Source organism: Argiope bruennichi, chromosome X2 (genome assembly GCF_947563725.1).
Source record: "Argiope bruennichi chromosome X2, qqArgBrue1.1, whole genome shotgun sequence".
In the NCBI taxonomy this organism is placed as follows: Eukaryota; Metazoa; Arthropoda; class Arachnida; order Araneae; family Araneidae; genus Argiope; species Argiope bruennichi.
In genome coordinates, this window is record NC_079163.1 from 94,810,636 (window position 1) to 94,828,069 (window position 17,434).

A 17,434-nucleotide genomic window follows, 5' to 3' on the forward strand; every position below is an offset into this window, starting at 1 on the left:
TTCGGAATACCAGTAATATACCACTAGGCAAAAGAGAAATTTCTTCTAACTTTATTTAAATCGATTCCAGATAAATTTTACTTCATCAAAGTATAATAATCTAATTATTAATTAATATTCAGGCCTGTAGTTTTAAAAATACAGATCACATTAAAATCTACACTCTCCCATTCTACAGAAAAAAATTACCCAACAAAAGGAAATTCTGGAAGTTATCTTCTAGCAATAATAGCATTAGAAGAGTAAAACCAAAATTGGCCACCAGAAAATTTCTCTTATCATGCCATTATTTATATGACAAGAAATGATTTTATTTCAAACATATGTAAGCATCCAGTATATATATATATTAATATCTAACTTAATCCAAATTAATTTTCTAAATTTTTTGCCTAATTCTGCCCATGTTGGGGTCATTCTAAAGAGTTCTCTTGTTTCCTGATCCATCCCACGTATAAAGCTGTGTAAAAATTAATGCGTAATGAAGTGAAAATGAACACACACACACACACACATATAATCTGCATTCTTATTAAATTGAAATACTGCGTATTTCATATTTTAAAATTTGAAACACATTTTCTTTACAAAATAGACAACGAAAAAAACATTTTTTTCCCTGAGAAGTAAATTTCAAAAACCACAATTAAAACTTTATGAAATTCAAACTCACATACAGTAAAAGTGTCATTTTTACCCAAGATATCCTGGCAAAATTATTCAGTTTCAGAAATTCAACAAAAACTATTGTGTTATTTCTATCAACCTACAAATATTTTTTTTTAATTTGTGTGAAAAATTAAATAATTACAAATATAAATTCAGATCAAATTAAAAGCAATTATATTTTAAAATATTTTATTTAAGACTTATTAAGATAGAAAAACTCAATTATTTTAAATAGTAAGAAATATTAAGCTGAAAAACAAAAGAACAAATTTAACAAACTAAATAATTCACTATGGCAAGGCAAAACTGGCATTGGAATAAATTTAAATATTCAAATCATTCAGCATATTTCTTATGACTGTCAAAAAGATAATTTTTTTTTTTCCGTGTTGAAATATGACTCTTCATATCAAACACATATAGGATGTTTTAAGACAAAAATGATTAAGTTTTTACAAATTACATAATCAATTAATGAACTTTGAATTCACAGTTCCTTTCAATAAAACACAATCTATTTCTTTCAAAAATTACATTTTTCATTTCATATACAAAATCAAGATTTGAATGCATATAAATTGGACATACTTCAAAAGTATGAACTTTCTACAACTGAATATGGCTCTTGGCTGTATAAAAGTGTAAGTAATTAGTATCCACAAATCTGAATCAGCAACAAGCGATTAAAAAAAAGAAAATTCTAAAATATTACATTTTCCTTGCATGAAAAAAAAATTATAAACACAACACATGTTTGATTAGATAATCTAAAATTCTGATTTACCTTATCTTCCCTCGTGCATATACGTATTGGTTAATGAGAAATATAAAATTAGATAATTCATTTTTTCAAACCTTCTAAAACTTCTCAAATGCAATTTCAAGTCACACAATTTATTTTTATAGAGTTTTTGTAAATGTTTTGTTTTCAGATATTGGACAAAACAGAGATGTATTATCATCTTTTTCTCCATCATCATCTGCCCAAGCATTGCAGTTACTGGTTCTGCTTCTCTCTAATGTACCTTCTGAGGATGATTCATCATCATATGCAGGACGACTAATGATCAACTCGATTCTGTCCCCAGATGATGCAATAAGAGGAACAATAAGACCAGCATTATATGTCTTCACATTATTAACCTGAAAAACAAACTTTATTTATAAGATAATTCGTAAGTATTAAAAAAGACATCACTTTTAAACAGAAATCGAAGAATGTTAAATTCATTTAATTTATTATTTAATCAAAAACTTGATACGAAACAAATTTTTTTCTTTACATCTTAATTTGAAATTTTTTAACACGTTAAGAAAGAATTAAAGAAAACATTCAGAAATTGAGAAAGCAGCCATGTAATAAAAGGACAAAAAAGAACTTAAATTTACAAAAGGGCAATTCTCAAAATTTCGCTTTGCCACTATAAATAAATATAACAAATTAGACAATATTTTATATAGACAAAATTAAAACGAAGATAAACTAGTAAAGTACCAACTACATGGATAATAAAAATGTAAACAAAATATGCTCGTCAATATTTACAGCACAATAATAAACAGTTGCAATTAAACATATAAGCCCAAGGAAGCAAACCAGAAAAGTTTATGAACAAAATAATATTTAAGCGAAAATAAAGTATATACAGAAATTAGATTATTATAGCAATAACACTTAAGAAGTGTTTGTAATAATCAAAGAATACTTTTCCACATTTGGCTTATTTATTTTTTTTATTTATTTATTTATTTATTTATTTTCTAAATTTGTAAATCAAATAACACATTTTAAAAATACACAATATGAGTTTCTTACAAACCGCACTTTCAAAAAATTTCAAGAAAACTCAGCAGAGATTTTGTTATAATCATGAATTTTAAAACAAATATAGCTGAATTTCGACAATGCGAAATGAGATAAGCATTAGTAATATATATATATATGAAAAAAGTAATATATTTATGTTCACAAGTAATTTTAGGAAAAATAAATACGATTCAATGCTTTTCTCTTTCATTGCCTGCAAATTAACTTGCTTTAAAATGCGATAATGAAGACTTAATTTTGTAGGATCTAGAAGGATAACTATTATACACTTTTGTGAATCAAAATATTAATTTAATGCTATACTGTTATTTTTGCATCAAAGTTAATAAAAAGCAGATATAAAGTACATATGAGAATTTTAAAAAATCAGATAAGCATTGCTAATTATCAATCAAATTTAGAAAGATCTGGTTTTGCAAACCTCCAGATGATTTAATTTCTGATGATTCAATTTTTATATTTTTATAGAAAGTATTAGAATGTAGAAAGCACAATTAAACAGTATATAAAGCATGACTGAGACTACATTTACTAGAGAATTTTTCAAAAATACATTTTTTAAATTAATTAAAAGTTAAATTTTAATAAAAATACTACAATTAACAGTTTAAAAATTAATAGATGCAAAATCCCTAACCACTAACGTTAGAATCTGTCTGAAAATCAAATGTAATGGATGCATTTTATTAGCTCTTATACGTAGACATAACATGCAAATAATTTTGTTTTGAATAAAATGACAGATAAAAAATTACTTGTAATATTCTATCGAGAGGCTTGATCAAACCACTAATGTCAGCTGGCCCACCAGGACGAATACTGTTGATATAAACTCCACTTTCATATTTTCCATCAGATAAACTAAAACCAAAATCTTCATAGACTGGATCTTTGAATAGAGTTACTTTTTGAATTTCAATAGGTAGTGGAGCTGCAAATGATGAGGAAGGATTGCAATAAAAGCTAGGATTATCATTACACATACTATGTCTGAAATTGCATTCATTTTGTTTAAATTGACTTATCACGTCTGGAAAGCTTCCATTATTTTCGAAACCAACATTAAGTTGTTCAATTTGAGAATTCAACTCAAGCAAATTATTTTCAGACAAAGTATCCGTAGAACATTTTAAATTGTTTTCCGCATCTTCTCCTTGAGTGGTCCTTTCTTCATCTGGACTCTTTTCGTGCCCTAAAATACTTTCTTCAAGTTGACGAAGAAGTCGAGACTCGCCGCAAGTCTGCAAATCTTCTAAAACTTTATGCCAACTCTCTTTCTCGTCCTCTGATGGCACAGACAGATTTCCTGAATAACTATTTCGTCTTGGATTTTTTTGTTCGCAAAAAATCTGCCTGTTATCCCTCTCAGTCGTCTTATATTTTGTCTGTTCCAAAGTGTTTGGATAAGAAATCGAAACAATGTTGTGATTACTTGATTGACCTGCAATGGAAAACATGCTTATATAAAAAGCAGAATTAATAGAAAGATTTTTAAAAAAAGTATATGTTCATAAACATGGTAATCTTTTGCGAAGAAGAAAAAAGTAAACACATAAATTATAGATATGATTTCATAGCAAAATTTTTGGAACTTCTTTGCTCTATGTTATAAAAAATCTACAAAATAAAAGCATTACTAATCAATTAAGCTTATATTTTATAATATATTTTTAAAAGAACAAGAAGACATAAGAAAAGGTACTCTACATGATTAAAAAGCAAAAAATCAATTGTTTTATAACTGAAATTTCATTTCTCATCACAAAGTGATAATAACCATATAAAATGGTTGAACTTCCAAACTCAAAATGTATAATAAGATGATGACTGTGGTACTTACTATATTCATCACTTTCAGTATGTGTAACGTCAGGGACTAATCTTGGATTACAGCTATCCCAAGAATCAACAGCACTGTCAACACTTGATAAGGGAGTTGAAAAAGTCTTCATGTGATTATCTGGCATGCAATGTATACCCTGTTATAATTTTAAAAAGAAAATGTTAAACAAATGTAATTTAAAGCATTTAAATGTAAACATGTAATTTAAAGCATTTAAATGTAAACATGTAATTTAAAACATTTTAATTTTCGGTGTTTAAAGAAAAATTATTAATAATCAAATACCTTCATTTTAGTATTTGCATCTTCTGGCTCTGTAGGCGAAGGAGAGATGGGGGAAAAAAAGAGAGAGAGTGTAAAAATAGTGACAAAACAAAATTCAAGCAAAAGTATTTTAGAGAAGATTTAGTATCACTAAACAAAATAATTAAAAGTGATTTATATCACGAAAAGAAGATATATTTCAAATTATCTTCTACAAAAATTTTATTACTTTCATGCAGTGCTTAACTCTTTCTGAGCAATCATGTCAAATGGCACCATGGAAGTGATCTGATTTTAATAATCAACAGATGGCATTACTTTCTCTCAGGTTGCACTTATATGCTTTTAGATGACAACATGATAAGGAAACAAATGAATATTTTCAATTAATTAATTGGGTTAAATGAATAATTTTAGATACAAAACATTTCCAATTTTTTTCAACACTTACCTTTTGTAAAAACAAATAGTAATTAGGACTGGGGAGGATTAAGCAAAAAACATTTATTACTAAACTTGCTGGAAAACACGCATGTCCACACTTCTAGGGAAAAAATGCTGATAGCAAAAATGGATAAAATAACAAAAATAGAAATCGATTCATGCTTGTCATAATACAAATTTAAATTACTCGTCATTCGCTAGTATTTATGCTAATTTTGATCATCACATTCTGAAAGGGATTTGAAAGTAATTCATTTCTAGATAATATTATTTGTTTTATTAATTTTTGACCAAAACTTATAGTTTCATTAAAATGATTTCAGGAGCCACTATTCAAGCTTTATGCAAAACATTTCACTTCATATAAAAAAATGTATGATTAAAACCTTGTTGGCACATGTTTAGCAAAATATTGCTTAAGAAATGGGCATAAATGATTCAATCTATTGTCCTATAATGAATAATATATTCAACTATATTACAATACATTACTTTCACTTCAAATTTTAAAATTAAGTAGAATCATTTTTTAAGCAATCACTAAAACTAAGAAACCTTCGGATAATAAAATAAGTAAATCTGAAAATATAAATGAAAAATAAAATTATCTAAAAATTATTTCTAAAAGAGCCATAGCTAAAAGTATTAATGTTCAATTATATCCAAGCATAATTCGAAATGTTGATCAGAATATTAAAACAGTGGATGAAATATTACTTTGAGTGTTTATATATATATATATAGAGAGAGAGAGAGAGAAAATAGCATCTGATTTCAATTTGATGTTTTTAAAAAATCACAAATTCATTTTAACCCTTTGATTATTAATGGAACATAGTTTTAAATGGAGTTAAAATCCATAGCCGAAGAGTTAAAAAACTTCATAATGCACATACATTTCATTTGTTAAAATAAGCACAGACAAATTAATCTTGATTTATAATCAAGTAAATCAAAAAATTAATTAATCAAATAAAATATTTTCAGTTTTTTTAATTAATTCTTTATAAATCAGATTAAAATGCATAATAAACAGAAATTAAAATTCAGAAGATAATATTCATAAAAGATGACACATGAGATTTAAAAATAATTTGGATCCAGAATGCAAAATATCTTACTTAGAAAGATTTCGCAAGGATAATTTATTTTCTAATATGAATTGCATCATTCTGAAAATCATGTTAAGTATATTTAAATAAATAAATAAAAAGTACAAAAAATAACATACAAGATACTTAAAGAAAATTAATTTAATTCAGTAAATTTCATTTAGTAAAGATAGAGAAAATTACACTTTTATTTTCTTCTGCATGAAGTAATCATGAATAGGTAGAATAACTTAACCAAACAGTTCTCGGCAGGAAAAATAATACGTAATATACAACTTTTTGAAAGATGAATATTTTCATTTTTAAAAAGACAATTGTTTAGAGACAGTGACAAGAAATAAAGGAAAGTTTTTCATTGGACTTAAATCATTAAAATGTATTTCGATTATTTTAACCATAAACCGAGCACTAAGCAATAGCAATCTGAAATGATGCAACACATTATTAGACATGTTTCTTAAAAGCCTAACTATTTTGTTCTAAAATATTCATTTTAATGCAGTTTCTCTTTTTTGTTATTAAGATTGGTTTAAATAACTAATTTGCGGTTATATAACGTCTCGTTTCATATTGAAATATAAAATATTGTGAAATACACAGTGTCCATAATTAAACGACCGTTTTTTCAAGTAGTTTATAGACGAAACTATTGTTCAGTTATAGACTATTGTTCAGAAAGTTATGAAATTTTGTGTAGGCCACAATGAAGGAATGGGAATCTGTTTGAGCAAATAAAAGATTGAAATTTCAACGTCAGAGGACATTTTTTTAAAAATAAATCACACATTTACAACAGGAATTTTATTTATATTCCCCGCCTTTTTTATTCATTAGTAAATTTAACTGAATCTTTTAAAAACCATTTTAGATACACCTTCGATAGTGACTGCCATTGAACAAACTCGAGCTCACTGCTCTCAACTGAAATTTACAAAAAAGTCATTTTGACGGTTAACACGAGAAAAATAAAACATTCGAGCGATGAAATGTCTATCGATGTAGGCACTCGAGTTCCCTTAAGAATTTTTCTTCACATGCACGAGCAACTTCGAAGCACAAGGACTCTTAACAAGGTGTAGCTAGATAATTGCACTCGATCGAAAATTCGTTCTGTTACTAATTTTCGAATAAGAGGTTTAAACGAACGAAGTGTAATAAAAATCAAAACACGAATTTTTGCCCACATCATGCAGCAGTTGAAATTTTCACCGGAACCTCAAAAACCTAGAAACTTTTGAGGAGATTTTTCTTTCCGTGAGCTCGGTATTGTTAATTATAATGTCATTACGTTCACCAGATCGATCTTTGTTAAACTATTTAACAAAACGATAATTTCTGTGGTATATCGGACTTTGAAAAGGATGTGAAAAGGTTTATTGACTGTTGAAAATCTTTGATTAATCTGTTAAAAATCTTTGCCAAATCAAGATACAGATTAGTTTAATGTTTGATCTGAAAAGAAAAAAAAAATCAAGATACTTACTTTCTGCGCAAGGACACTTAGAGATTTTCAAGGTAACTGTATCCCCACATGTTTGTAAAATACAGATAGCCTCATTTAAAGTTTTTCCCCTTAAACTATGCCCATTGATGGCCAAAATACGATCACCTACATGCAAAGCGCCAGTTCTGAAAGAAATACAAGAGTATCAAAATAATATTCAATATCACAGGTTTAAGGAAACAATGTTAATGCGTCATTAAAATAATAGAAAAAATTTTCTAGAGATTGATCTGAATTTTAAATTTTAATGCAACATGAGATAAAAAAAATTGGACAGTTATATTCATTATATTTTAATTAAAAGTTGGTAGTGTGGTATTTGTGTGAATAGCAAGAATGAAAATTACACACTTTTAAAATATTAGTACAGTTATTTGGTTATAATAAACAATAAAATTGCTTTTATTCTTTTTTAATTTTTCACCCTTCATTAAAATAATGAATAAAATAATGTTTCAAAATAAATTTAATAGAACAGAAAACGAACAACCTTATTCGACACTAAAAAGAATTACATCAAAAATAAAAGCATGGACGAAAAAAATATTTAAATACAGAATAGTATTCATAAAACATAGAAGCAAATTTATAACTCAGTCTCCAGCAGCACAAATACACATGAGCTACACAATTTTTGGATTATTTGATAAGGCGAAAAGTTTTAAATGTATCATCTTAAAAATTAAGCTATAATTGTAAAACCAAATCATAAACTATACTGTGCAAATATTAAAATAAACAGGGCAACTGCAGTCAATAACAGTATTATGTTCCTTTCATTGCAATCTAGCCAATTGATTCCTTCATTTTATGGCAATTATTCTGTTAACCAAATTACATTCCAGATAGGAAAGTAAAAAAGAAAAAGAAAAAATATTCACTCAATTAATAATCTCTCTAAGAGTTTAAAATGAATATGACAAAATAAATCCCTTGTATTTATGTCCATTATTTATCATAATCTTGAAAAATGAAAAGAGAAATATTCTTAGTAAAGAATGTAATCAGCAAATTAAAAAATAGATCAGGATATTTTAAAACTATTATAGTAAATTCAATAGTAAGCATAGAAAAGACGGATTAAATTATTATTAATACAAAAGGATATTTTTCTAAAGTATTATGAAATTGTTACAGTAGATGTTACTGAATATAACGGCATCTTACTACATATATTACTAAATACAAGTCCATTATATTACAATAATTTCCTTAAAAATTATAGTGCACATTCCTACAAAAAATCTTCTGGAATAAATGCAAACAATTTTTAAAGATAAATAAAACTAAAGCAATTAATCATTTTATAAAATAATTGAAATTGTAAAGTAACTCGACATTTCTAAATGTCAACTGAATTATTTAAAAATATGTGACATGTAGTACCTCTCTGCTAATCCATTTTCAGTGAGACCAGATATAAAAATGGGATCGAAAGGCTCTTTAGTACCAGACACAGTTATACCTAATGGGCCACCATGTCTAACAAGCTCAACAGTATACACTATGGCGCAAGTAGTATCAGGATCTTCTAAAATTATAAAATTTATTTTTAAAAATTTATCGAGTTTTAACATTTTAGAAAACCATATTTTACATTTTTATAACTGCCACTAAAACTCAACTGAACTTACAATACTTATTTTAAGCTTCTGTATCGTCCCAACTAACTTTCTGTTGCACAAAATACAAAAGTATCAAATGCCACATACAAACACAATTTCATCAAAATACATACGAATTAAAAACCAAAAGAATTTTTTTTATTTTTTCAATTTCTGAAACTTCCAAATAAGCTTTAAATATTCCAAATTCATAATAAACTTTCACGCTTCACTTTTGGATAGCATAATATTTTAGCAAAACTCTAAACATTAAGATTTCAGATTGTATATTATGTGTACCGTGCCAGAGAACAACAGTAATAAAAAATTTTAACATTTTTTCCCCCTCATAAGTATTAATTCACTTTCTGAAAAGAAAATATGGCATCCATATCATTAATAGGATCTTTTGCACTGAATTTTTATGTTCATTCATAAAAGAACTTGAAGCTTCCACAAGATTTCTGAAGACAAAATATTCTTTGCCACTTTAATTCTTCTAAACCTCTTCATTTAGAATTAGTATAAAATCTCAATTAACAATTTATGCTAATTTTATTATTTTATTCATTGCATAAAATAAAAGTATATTATTCGATCACCTTGACAACAGATGGATTAAAAAATATATTATATTGCTTTTAAACAGAATCATTCTATATAATAATGATTTATTATGCAATAATATATGAAAAACAATTCAATGGAGCAGCTATACCTGAAAATGTTTCATCTTTACGAATCCGCAATTTTACTATATCAGTACACGTATGTAAAATAGCGGTTGAATCTTCAACAGTCAAGTTTTCAGTTCTGAGAGAATTAATGGCAAGTAATTTGTCTCCTGGCTGAATTGTGCCAGTGCGATGAGCAATACTTCCTTTCTGAACATCTGCAATAATCAGAGGTTCCCCATACTGCCTATTTCTTGGCGCTATTAAAAAAAAAAAAGATGCAAGATAAATAAAATTCAAAACATGCAAATACTATAACATACATCAAAATTCTATATCAAACAAATGATCAAATTATTGAAAATAAATCCTTTATGCTCATTTTAAACAACTGAACCCGCTTTCGAAGTGCAATAATTTAAAATTAAGTTAAAAAATAATATTATATATCAGAAACAACTAATTATACATTCATGTCCAAAAATAAGCTCACAAATATAAAATCTGCGAAAACAGATGAACTATTTACTGTGATGATGTTCACTGTGTTCACGAAATCTGGCACAGAGATATATTACAATGGGGGGGGGGGATAAAGCAACAAAACAATATGGAAAAGATTTTAATTGTGAATTAAGAAACAGAATATATAAAAAGAGTTAAATGATGAATCAAATATTGAGAATTTGCACTTTCACATTTATGAAGTCAATTGGCATAGTACGATCGTTTCTGGCTCTTGGGCGATTAGAATAGGCCAATCAATCAATCTATGAACCCTTAAAACAATTTAACCTAAAAGATTAATAAACTACTTAATTTACAAACCAAAATTATTTAACATTTATGCAACTAAATAATATATTACACATCACTAAATAAATTGTATGAGTTTAAGTGTATAAGTAAAAATCACTTCTGAAATTCAAATCTAATAACATTCGAATTAAAATACTTATAGCTTTTTCATTACCTGTTAAGGATATACCCAGATCTGCGCCCTTTTTAGCTAATTTTACAACAAAAATGCCGCTACTTGGTACGACTGCTTCAGCGACATCAAATTCAGTTATAAGGGAAATTCGTGGATGAGAATTAGCAATCATGTTTGTGATTCTCTCTATTGACATTCCTTCAGTACTGTCACCATTTATTGCTAACACTCTATCGCCTACTAGCAGCACACCTGATCTGAAAACATTGAATAAAATAAATCACTAAAACAAGATGACTAAACATAAATATTCATTTCAAATGTGAAAATATTTAGATAACCTAATAACTGAATGTGTGAAGTAATAATAACTAAAAAGTGTGAAAGATTTTGGAATTCCACTTCCCCCAGATTAACGCTTCAACTACCACCAAGCATTAGAATTACTAAAAATTGAAAATTTCAGATTTCTTCACTCACCACATCATATCTGTGTGGTATTATCAAACAGAGAATTCGTCATTAGATTCATGAGATACATCAGTTTGACGTATTTCGAACTTCGTGAGCAAAATTACAAAAATTATTACTATTATCTTTTTTTCAATTTATGCTGACAATTATTGGTATAATAAAAAGAATATACGTCCAAATTTTGTTTCTTGTCAGTCCAATAATTTCGGAATCATGTACAATGTATACCTATTTTTCTATGGATACCCATCAAAAGGATGGGTAAGCTAGTTTCACAGTTAAACCGGGTTTTTCCATGAAATTATTTTTCTGGGAACAAATGTAAAATTAATTAGAAAATAAATACTAAGTAAAAGATTTAGAAATATACAGAAGTATGCAACGATACAATAACTCTGTTTTCTTCACTACATTATCAAATTAGACAACAGAATCTACCAGAGTAAATCACAAGTAAAAGTATTATTACTAACATATATTTGTGGCATTGACTAATGCCAAAATTGTCCCGGAAACAAATAGATTTTATAATAAGATCCAATTTGGCGTAGATGTAGTCGGCCAAATGGAGCTCAAATAAAGTGTAAAAACAGGGTCCTTCTGGTAAACTTCTTTGTGGTTTTTTTAAAATAATATTTTGGATTTGGCACTCATAAATGACTAGTGTCCACTCATGCAAGAATATCCTCAAAAGATTTCATGATCCAATGGGACGAAGAATTTGTAGACGAAAACAAAGAAATAGAATCAAAGATTTCTCTTCCATCCGTTAGCAGTTCTCAACTATGCAAATAGTGTCAAATCCGCTATTTTAATAAAAATAGAAGTGAAAGTATTCATATGAAATGTGAAAAGAACGTTTGAGGAAAATGCACAGCTGAATATGACTGCAAAAATGTGCTGAATAAATGTTTGTACAGTAAAAGTTTATATTAGTTTGTGTTTATGAATGCAATCCTAACATATTTAATCAACGTATTAAGTTTGTAATTGTTTTTAAGGGTTTTTTTTTAATACATTTGGTTAGGGATACCCGTCAATTTGACGAATGTGTTCCCGTAAAAACAGGTATACAAAAATGTCTGTATTGTGAATACCGTTGGCTTTGAATGTCTTCGAACGTTTCTCACTTTTAGTAAGCATAGTTAATCCACGGTCAAATAAATAGCATCGAATAAAAGAGGATATGATTAAGAGAAAAATAAATCATAACACTGATCTTCTAAACACATCACTGATTTCTAACAAACTTTAGAGGTACATTTTTCAGATTAGATAACCATGGAAATCACAAATCATACATAGTTTGAAGTTACGTTCTTTGGTGTTCTCAGTTTTCAAAATTGACCTTATAGTGGGATAAACAAAAACCACTATAATCTAATTTTTTTTCTTTCCCCTAAAAGTACTAAATGAATTATTGAAATTAGCACCCTACGTTTCATTAATCCAAATCTCAAGAAAAATACCCAGGACTATCATGAAGTCAAAATGCACTACAATATTAGGTCTAAATTCTTTTCAAAAGTGCTTCGATTTAAGCAAATTATCAAAAGTGTGATAAGTAGTCCGTATTTTAGAGAGAGATATGATTCAGTATAACATTGAAATCTGAATGCTCAAAAATGAAACCAATTCCAAAAATATTTTTCGGAAAATAAGGTGGTTTTTTTTTTTTTTTTTTTTTTTTTTTTTTAAGGATTTTGGTAAATTAGCAGTTTCCAAAAAATGGGATAGTGGCACTTGCGATCAGTCGCATTTGCACTCACTCCTTATCTAGTATCCAAAGTTAAATTCCCGAGGTGCAAATATTCTTCATATCGAGCTGAACTCAATTGCCGTTGTTGACAGCTTAAGTTGAATATTTTCAATTTTAAATACAAATTTTGAGTACTCTTTGTTCATGATCCTCTAGTCTTACAGTTGAATTAATATTTATATCCTCTAAAATACAATTAAGTCAAAATTATTGGTAATAGTTAAAAGAATTTGTGAAAATAAGCAAGTAATTACAGATTGTATCTAAAGTAAAATCATGGTTAAAAAAAGCATTATTGTTTTAATGAGGTTTTGAGAACACTTATAGAATTATAACAAAGAAAAGATAAAGCTCAGATACTACCAACCACTATCCAGAGCAATGAAAGTTATTTGAAAGTAATACAAATATTAATAATTAAAAATCTAACATTTCGACTAAAATGTGGGAAACAGATAAGAAACAATAAGTGTGCACATGCAGAAGCCTATTTTTCTACGAATAGATAGCGATGGAGAAATCTAATAAGCCCGACGCACAACAGCATTAAAACAATGTCACTTTTCCGATTTCTCAAGGAACTCTACTTTTACAGAATAGGTTTAAATGCATGTAGCTAATTTTGTGCTAGAAGACTCCACTGAGGAATGTTATAGTCAAATTTTAAGATTGCAAGCCAAGATGAGGGAGGGACAGTTGATTTTGCAAATTAAAAGCTTTATTTTAGTTGCCTTGTCAAATCGTATACTTTTCAAATGCTATTTTTTTCATATTCCATATATTCATATTCTATATTTTTATTCTATATTCTAATAATATTTTTATTCATATTATATATTTCATATTCTATATTTTTTCATATTCTATTTTTTTAAGTAAACTAATAACAGGGAATAATTTAGGTTTTTAGGGAGGGTGACAATTATTTCTTTTCACTCTATGCTGATACTTTTTCTACAGTAAATGCATGAAATAAATTAAGAATGTCAAAATTAAGAAAAATAAGCAGTAGTTAACCTTTCAGCTGGACTTCCTTGATCAATGCAGTTAATAACTGGAGGAGTAGTTAAAATGTCCGACGAATGTGATGGCCCATAGATATGAAATCCAAATCCTTTGTGATCGGCATGTAGAATCACTTCTGTTCTATCAGCACGGGCTACAGTTGCGGAATTCGGGCAAGAGCTGGGATTAAAAGATGCTGAAAAATCAAAGCCAACATATATCACCTAATACAAAATTATTTCTTAATATATACATAATTTGAAAAAGTACATCCATACAAGTATTTTATTTATCTTGCTCTACAGACTTACTTGTTGATATTTATAAAAAATATTTCTTCTGAGAATTTTTAAAAAAATGCTCCTTTCTAGAAAAATTTCTGTTGCAAGACTTATAAATTAACTTATATTACCCAAAATTTAATATTGGAACGAAATTAATCCTTAAAATAAATATACATACCACTTTGATTTTAAAACATACTAGAAAACTGTTGGTTACTAGGTTTTTAGATAAGTTTTCAGTGAAATTAACTGCTATGCAAATAAAATTGAGAGTTTGATTACATATTTCTTCCCGCTTGATATTTTATGTCAAAAAAATTCAAAGAACAAGAAACAGCACGGAATTTAAAATATAACAAAATTACCCTCAGCAATAATGGCATATAGGTATTTTATTTATCATATCCCCTCCCCCGCTAATCTTGCTTTTTTTATTGGGATATTCTCGTGGGATTTTATATCTAACTTTGAATCCTTCTTATTTTTTGTTAACACTGGCTATCATTTCAATTTTAAATGCTTCCCAAAATTTCTCTCATTTCTTCTTTTCCTTTCTCTATTCTTTCTTTCAGAGAATTTACAATGTGCATAGTAAATAGTTTTACAATGTTAAAAATTGTACTAATTATAATTCGGATTGCAAATGCACTCAGGTAACTCAAGTAAATTTCTATCCATATCAGTTAACTATTGACTGTCATTACGATCATTCCAAATTCTTTCACACAGCAAATGTCATTAATGACATTGAAAACAAAAACTGAATAAGAAAATAATTACCTGGATTTAAAACAAATCCATATCTAGATAAGGCATGAAAAGACAAATATACTTATATAACACTTCAGTTTGAATCATAATATAACATGCAAATTTGAAATGAGCTTCAATTACACAAATAACAATAATTACAAAGACAAAACATACATAAACACTACTACTGTTAAGATATTGCAAATTTTTGCAATTAAAAATTATACAGTAAAATTAGTATATCAAAAATATAACTCATTTTTATTTAAGTTAAACTCAATAATGACTTTAACTAAAAAGGTAGTTAAGCTAATTAAAACAATAAGGTCTACTACAAAATGAAGAGAAAATATTTTTTTAAAAATTACAAAATCCGAATTCAATATGCAAAAAAGCCGGTATATTTAAACTGGTGATTATTCTACACTCTGAATGACATTAAAGGCTAAAAACGAAAAGTTAAAAAAATACAAAATTAAAGTGACAATAATGAATTTCTAATAGCAGATACTTGAATTTTTTTATTTATTTTGATTATTCTGTTACTTATGAATATATAAAAAGACAAGGGAACATAACCAGACATTTTAATTTTACAATACTGACAAGTGGTTTCATGGAAAGGAAAAGGAACAAAGAAAATAGCATTTTATTAAGAACTGTAGGCATATTATTGAAACTTACCATCAAAAGAATATTGGGCAATTGAATCAAAAGCTGAATTGCATCCATTTGTAGGTAGATCATAATTCCTTTTTAAAACAAATGGGGGTGTAATAGAAGCATATGGACAACCAGAACTCAAAGATATTTCGCCAACAGATGATAATGTGTTATAAGAGTTGTTACCGAAACTAGTTCTTGCAGCAGAATAATGAGTAGACATGATATCTAAAAAAGAACATTTTAACATCAATTCCAATATAATTAAAAATTCAGCTAAATATGTACTAATATACAAATAACGAAATAACAACTAAAAGTTTAAAAATTAAATACTTAATATCTAGTGAATTATATTATACATCACGCGATATGATTTTGAAACAATTTTTTTCGTCTATTAAAATGGTTTAGTATGAAAGAACGACTTAAATTTAAGCTCCTTACAAGTTAACCTATTTACTTATTTGAGGCTGAAACTTTTTTTAAAGCATATAAGTGAACAATTGATTGCGTGATAAAATATACAAGAAAGAAGTTTATTTCATTACGCGATAAATAATTGTGATTTAAAAAAAGATATCAAACATATAACGAAAAGCTCGTCATTTCAGAAACGAGCAGTGTTGCACAGAACAGAAATATATTTATACAAAAAGAGAAGTTCTTACTATTTATTAATGCAGGCGTTCATACACTCGGTATTAAATGAGAAATTTCCTGAATTATAATAAAATGAAAAGAAAAATATTCAACATATGATCAATTTTGCTTTATTAATAAAAATATGGGATACTAAGTCATCACAATCAAGATCTAAAAACGCGCCTGACAGTATTTTTTTTTCCAAAAAACATTTATTTATTGATATCCAGAAAGTTGATTAAAAACAAAAGAAATGTAGATGAATTTCATAACATATACATTCAATCAATTCAATACAATCTACTTTTAGCTTTAATATTACATGTGAACCTCATATTATAAATTCAGTAGAGAGAAAATATCACTTTATTTTATTACAAATTTCACTTCGCCAAGAAAACTATCAATTTATAAACATGAGACGAATATATAACTACCTAAGACTACTTTTCACTTTTTATTTATGTTGGAAGGGGAAGGAGAGTCAACTGAGTGGTAATCGACTTTAACACATGTATCTGCAACTGAAAGCGATTGGCAAATGGCAAAGCCTTTTGCATAAAATTATTGCCTCTCAGAATGGAAACAAAAAAATATTTTGAAAAAGAAAAATAAATTTTCTGAATATCGGCAAGAGGGCGATGGAAATATGCAGCTTTCCAAAGATAAATTATTGCATCATTAGCCATATAGCCAAAAAGATAAATAACCATTCGTTAAAATTTCATTAACTTAAAAGTAAAAACAATCTGAAAAAAGGCAATAGCATCCATTTCTTGCTGTCAACTCTAATATAATAAGAGAGAGAATTTTCAAAAAACTTATTCTGTATAGGCTATTCAGTAGCATCATTTTCTGTCTAATTCAATCTCTCGGGGTTTTTTTTTTTTACAATCTCTTATATTCCTATTCAAAATTACACAATGTGTTAACCACTGCATTATTGAAAACGACAGTTACATTGAAGCACTTTGC

The 17,434-nt window shown here is 27.4% G+C and overlaps 1 protein-coding gene across 5 annotated transcripts in view; it reads right to left on the minus strand.

Annotated features, from left to right (window-relative positions):
• Positions 1 to 1,165: 1,165 nt before the first annotated feature.
• The window catches only part of LOC129960610 (glutamate receptor-interacting protein 2-like), a 223,371-nt gene continuing 207,102 nt past the window's right edge, over positions 1,166 to 17,434 (minus strand). For all 5 annotated transcript variants that reach the window (XM_056074134.1, XM_056074135.1, XM_056074139.1 and 2 more), the window contains 10 exons: positions 15,836 to 16,042; positions 14,127 to 14,310; positions 10,916 to 11,133; positions 9,987 to 10,202; positions 9,051 to 9,195; positions 7,644 to 7,789; positions 4,626 to 4,654; positions 4,338 to 4,476; positions 3,253 to 3,938; positions 1,166 to 1,812 (listed from right to left, as the gene is read on the minus strand). In XM_056074134.1, the coding sequence (XP_055930109.1) occupies positions 1,570 to 1,812; positions 3,253 to 3,938; positions 4,338 to 4,476; positions 4,626 to 4,654; positions 7,644 to 7,789; positions 9,051 to 9,195; positions 9,987 to 10,202; positions 10,916 to 11,133; positions 14,127 to 14,310; positions 15,836 to 16,042 (2,213 nt within the window). In that variant the 3' untranslated portion in view covers positions 1,166 to 1,569. The remainder of the gene's footprint in view (positions 1,813 to 3,252; positions 3,939 to 4,337; positions 4,477 to 4,625; positions 4,655 to 7,643; positions 7,790 to 9,050; positions 9,196 to 9,986; positions 10,203 to 10,915; positions 11,134 to 14,126; positions 14,311 to 15,835; positions 16,043 to 17,434) is intronic.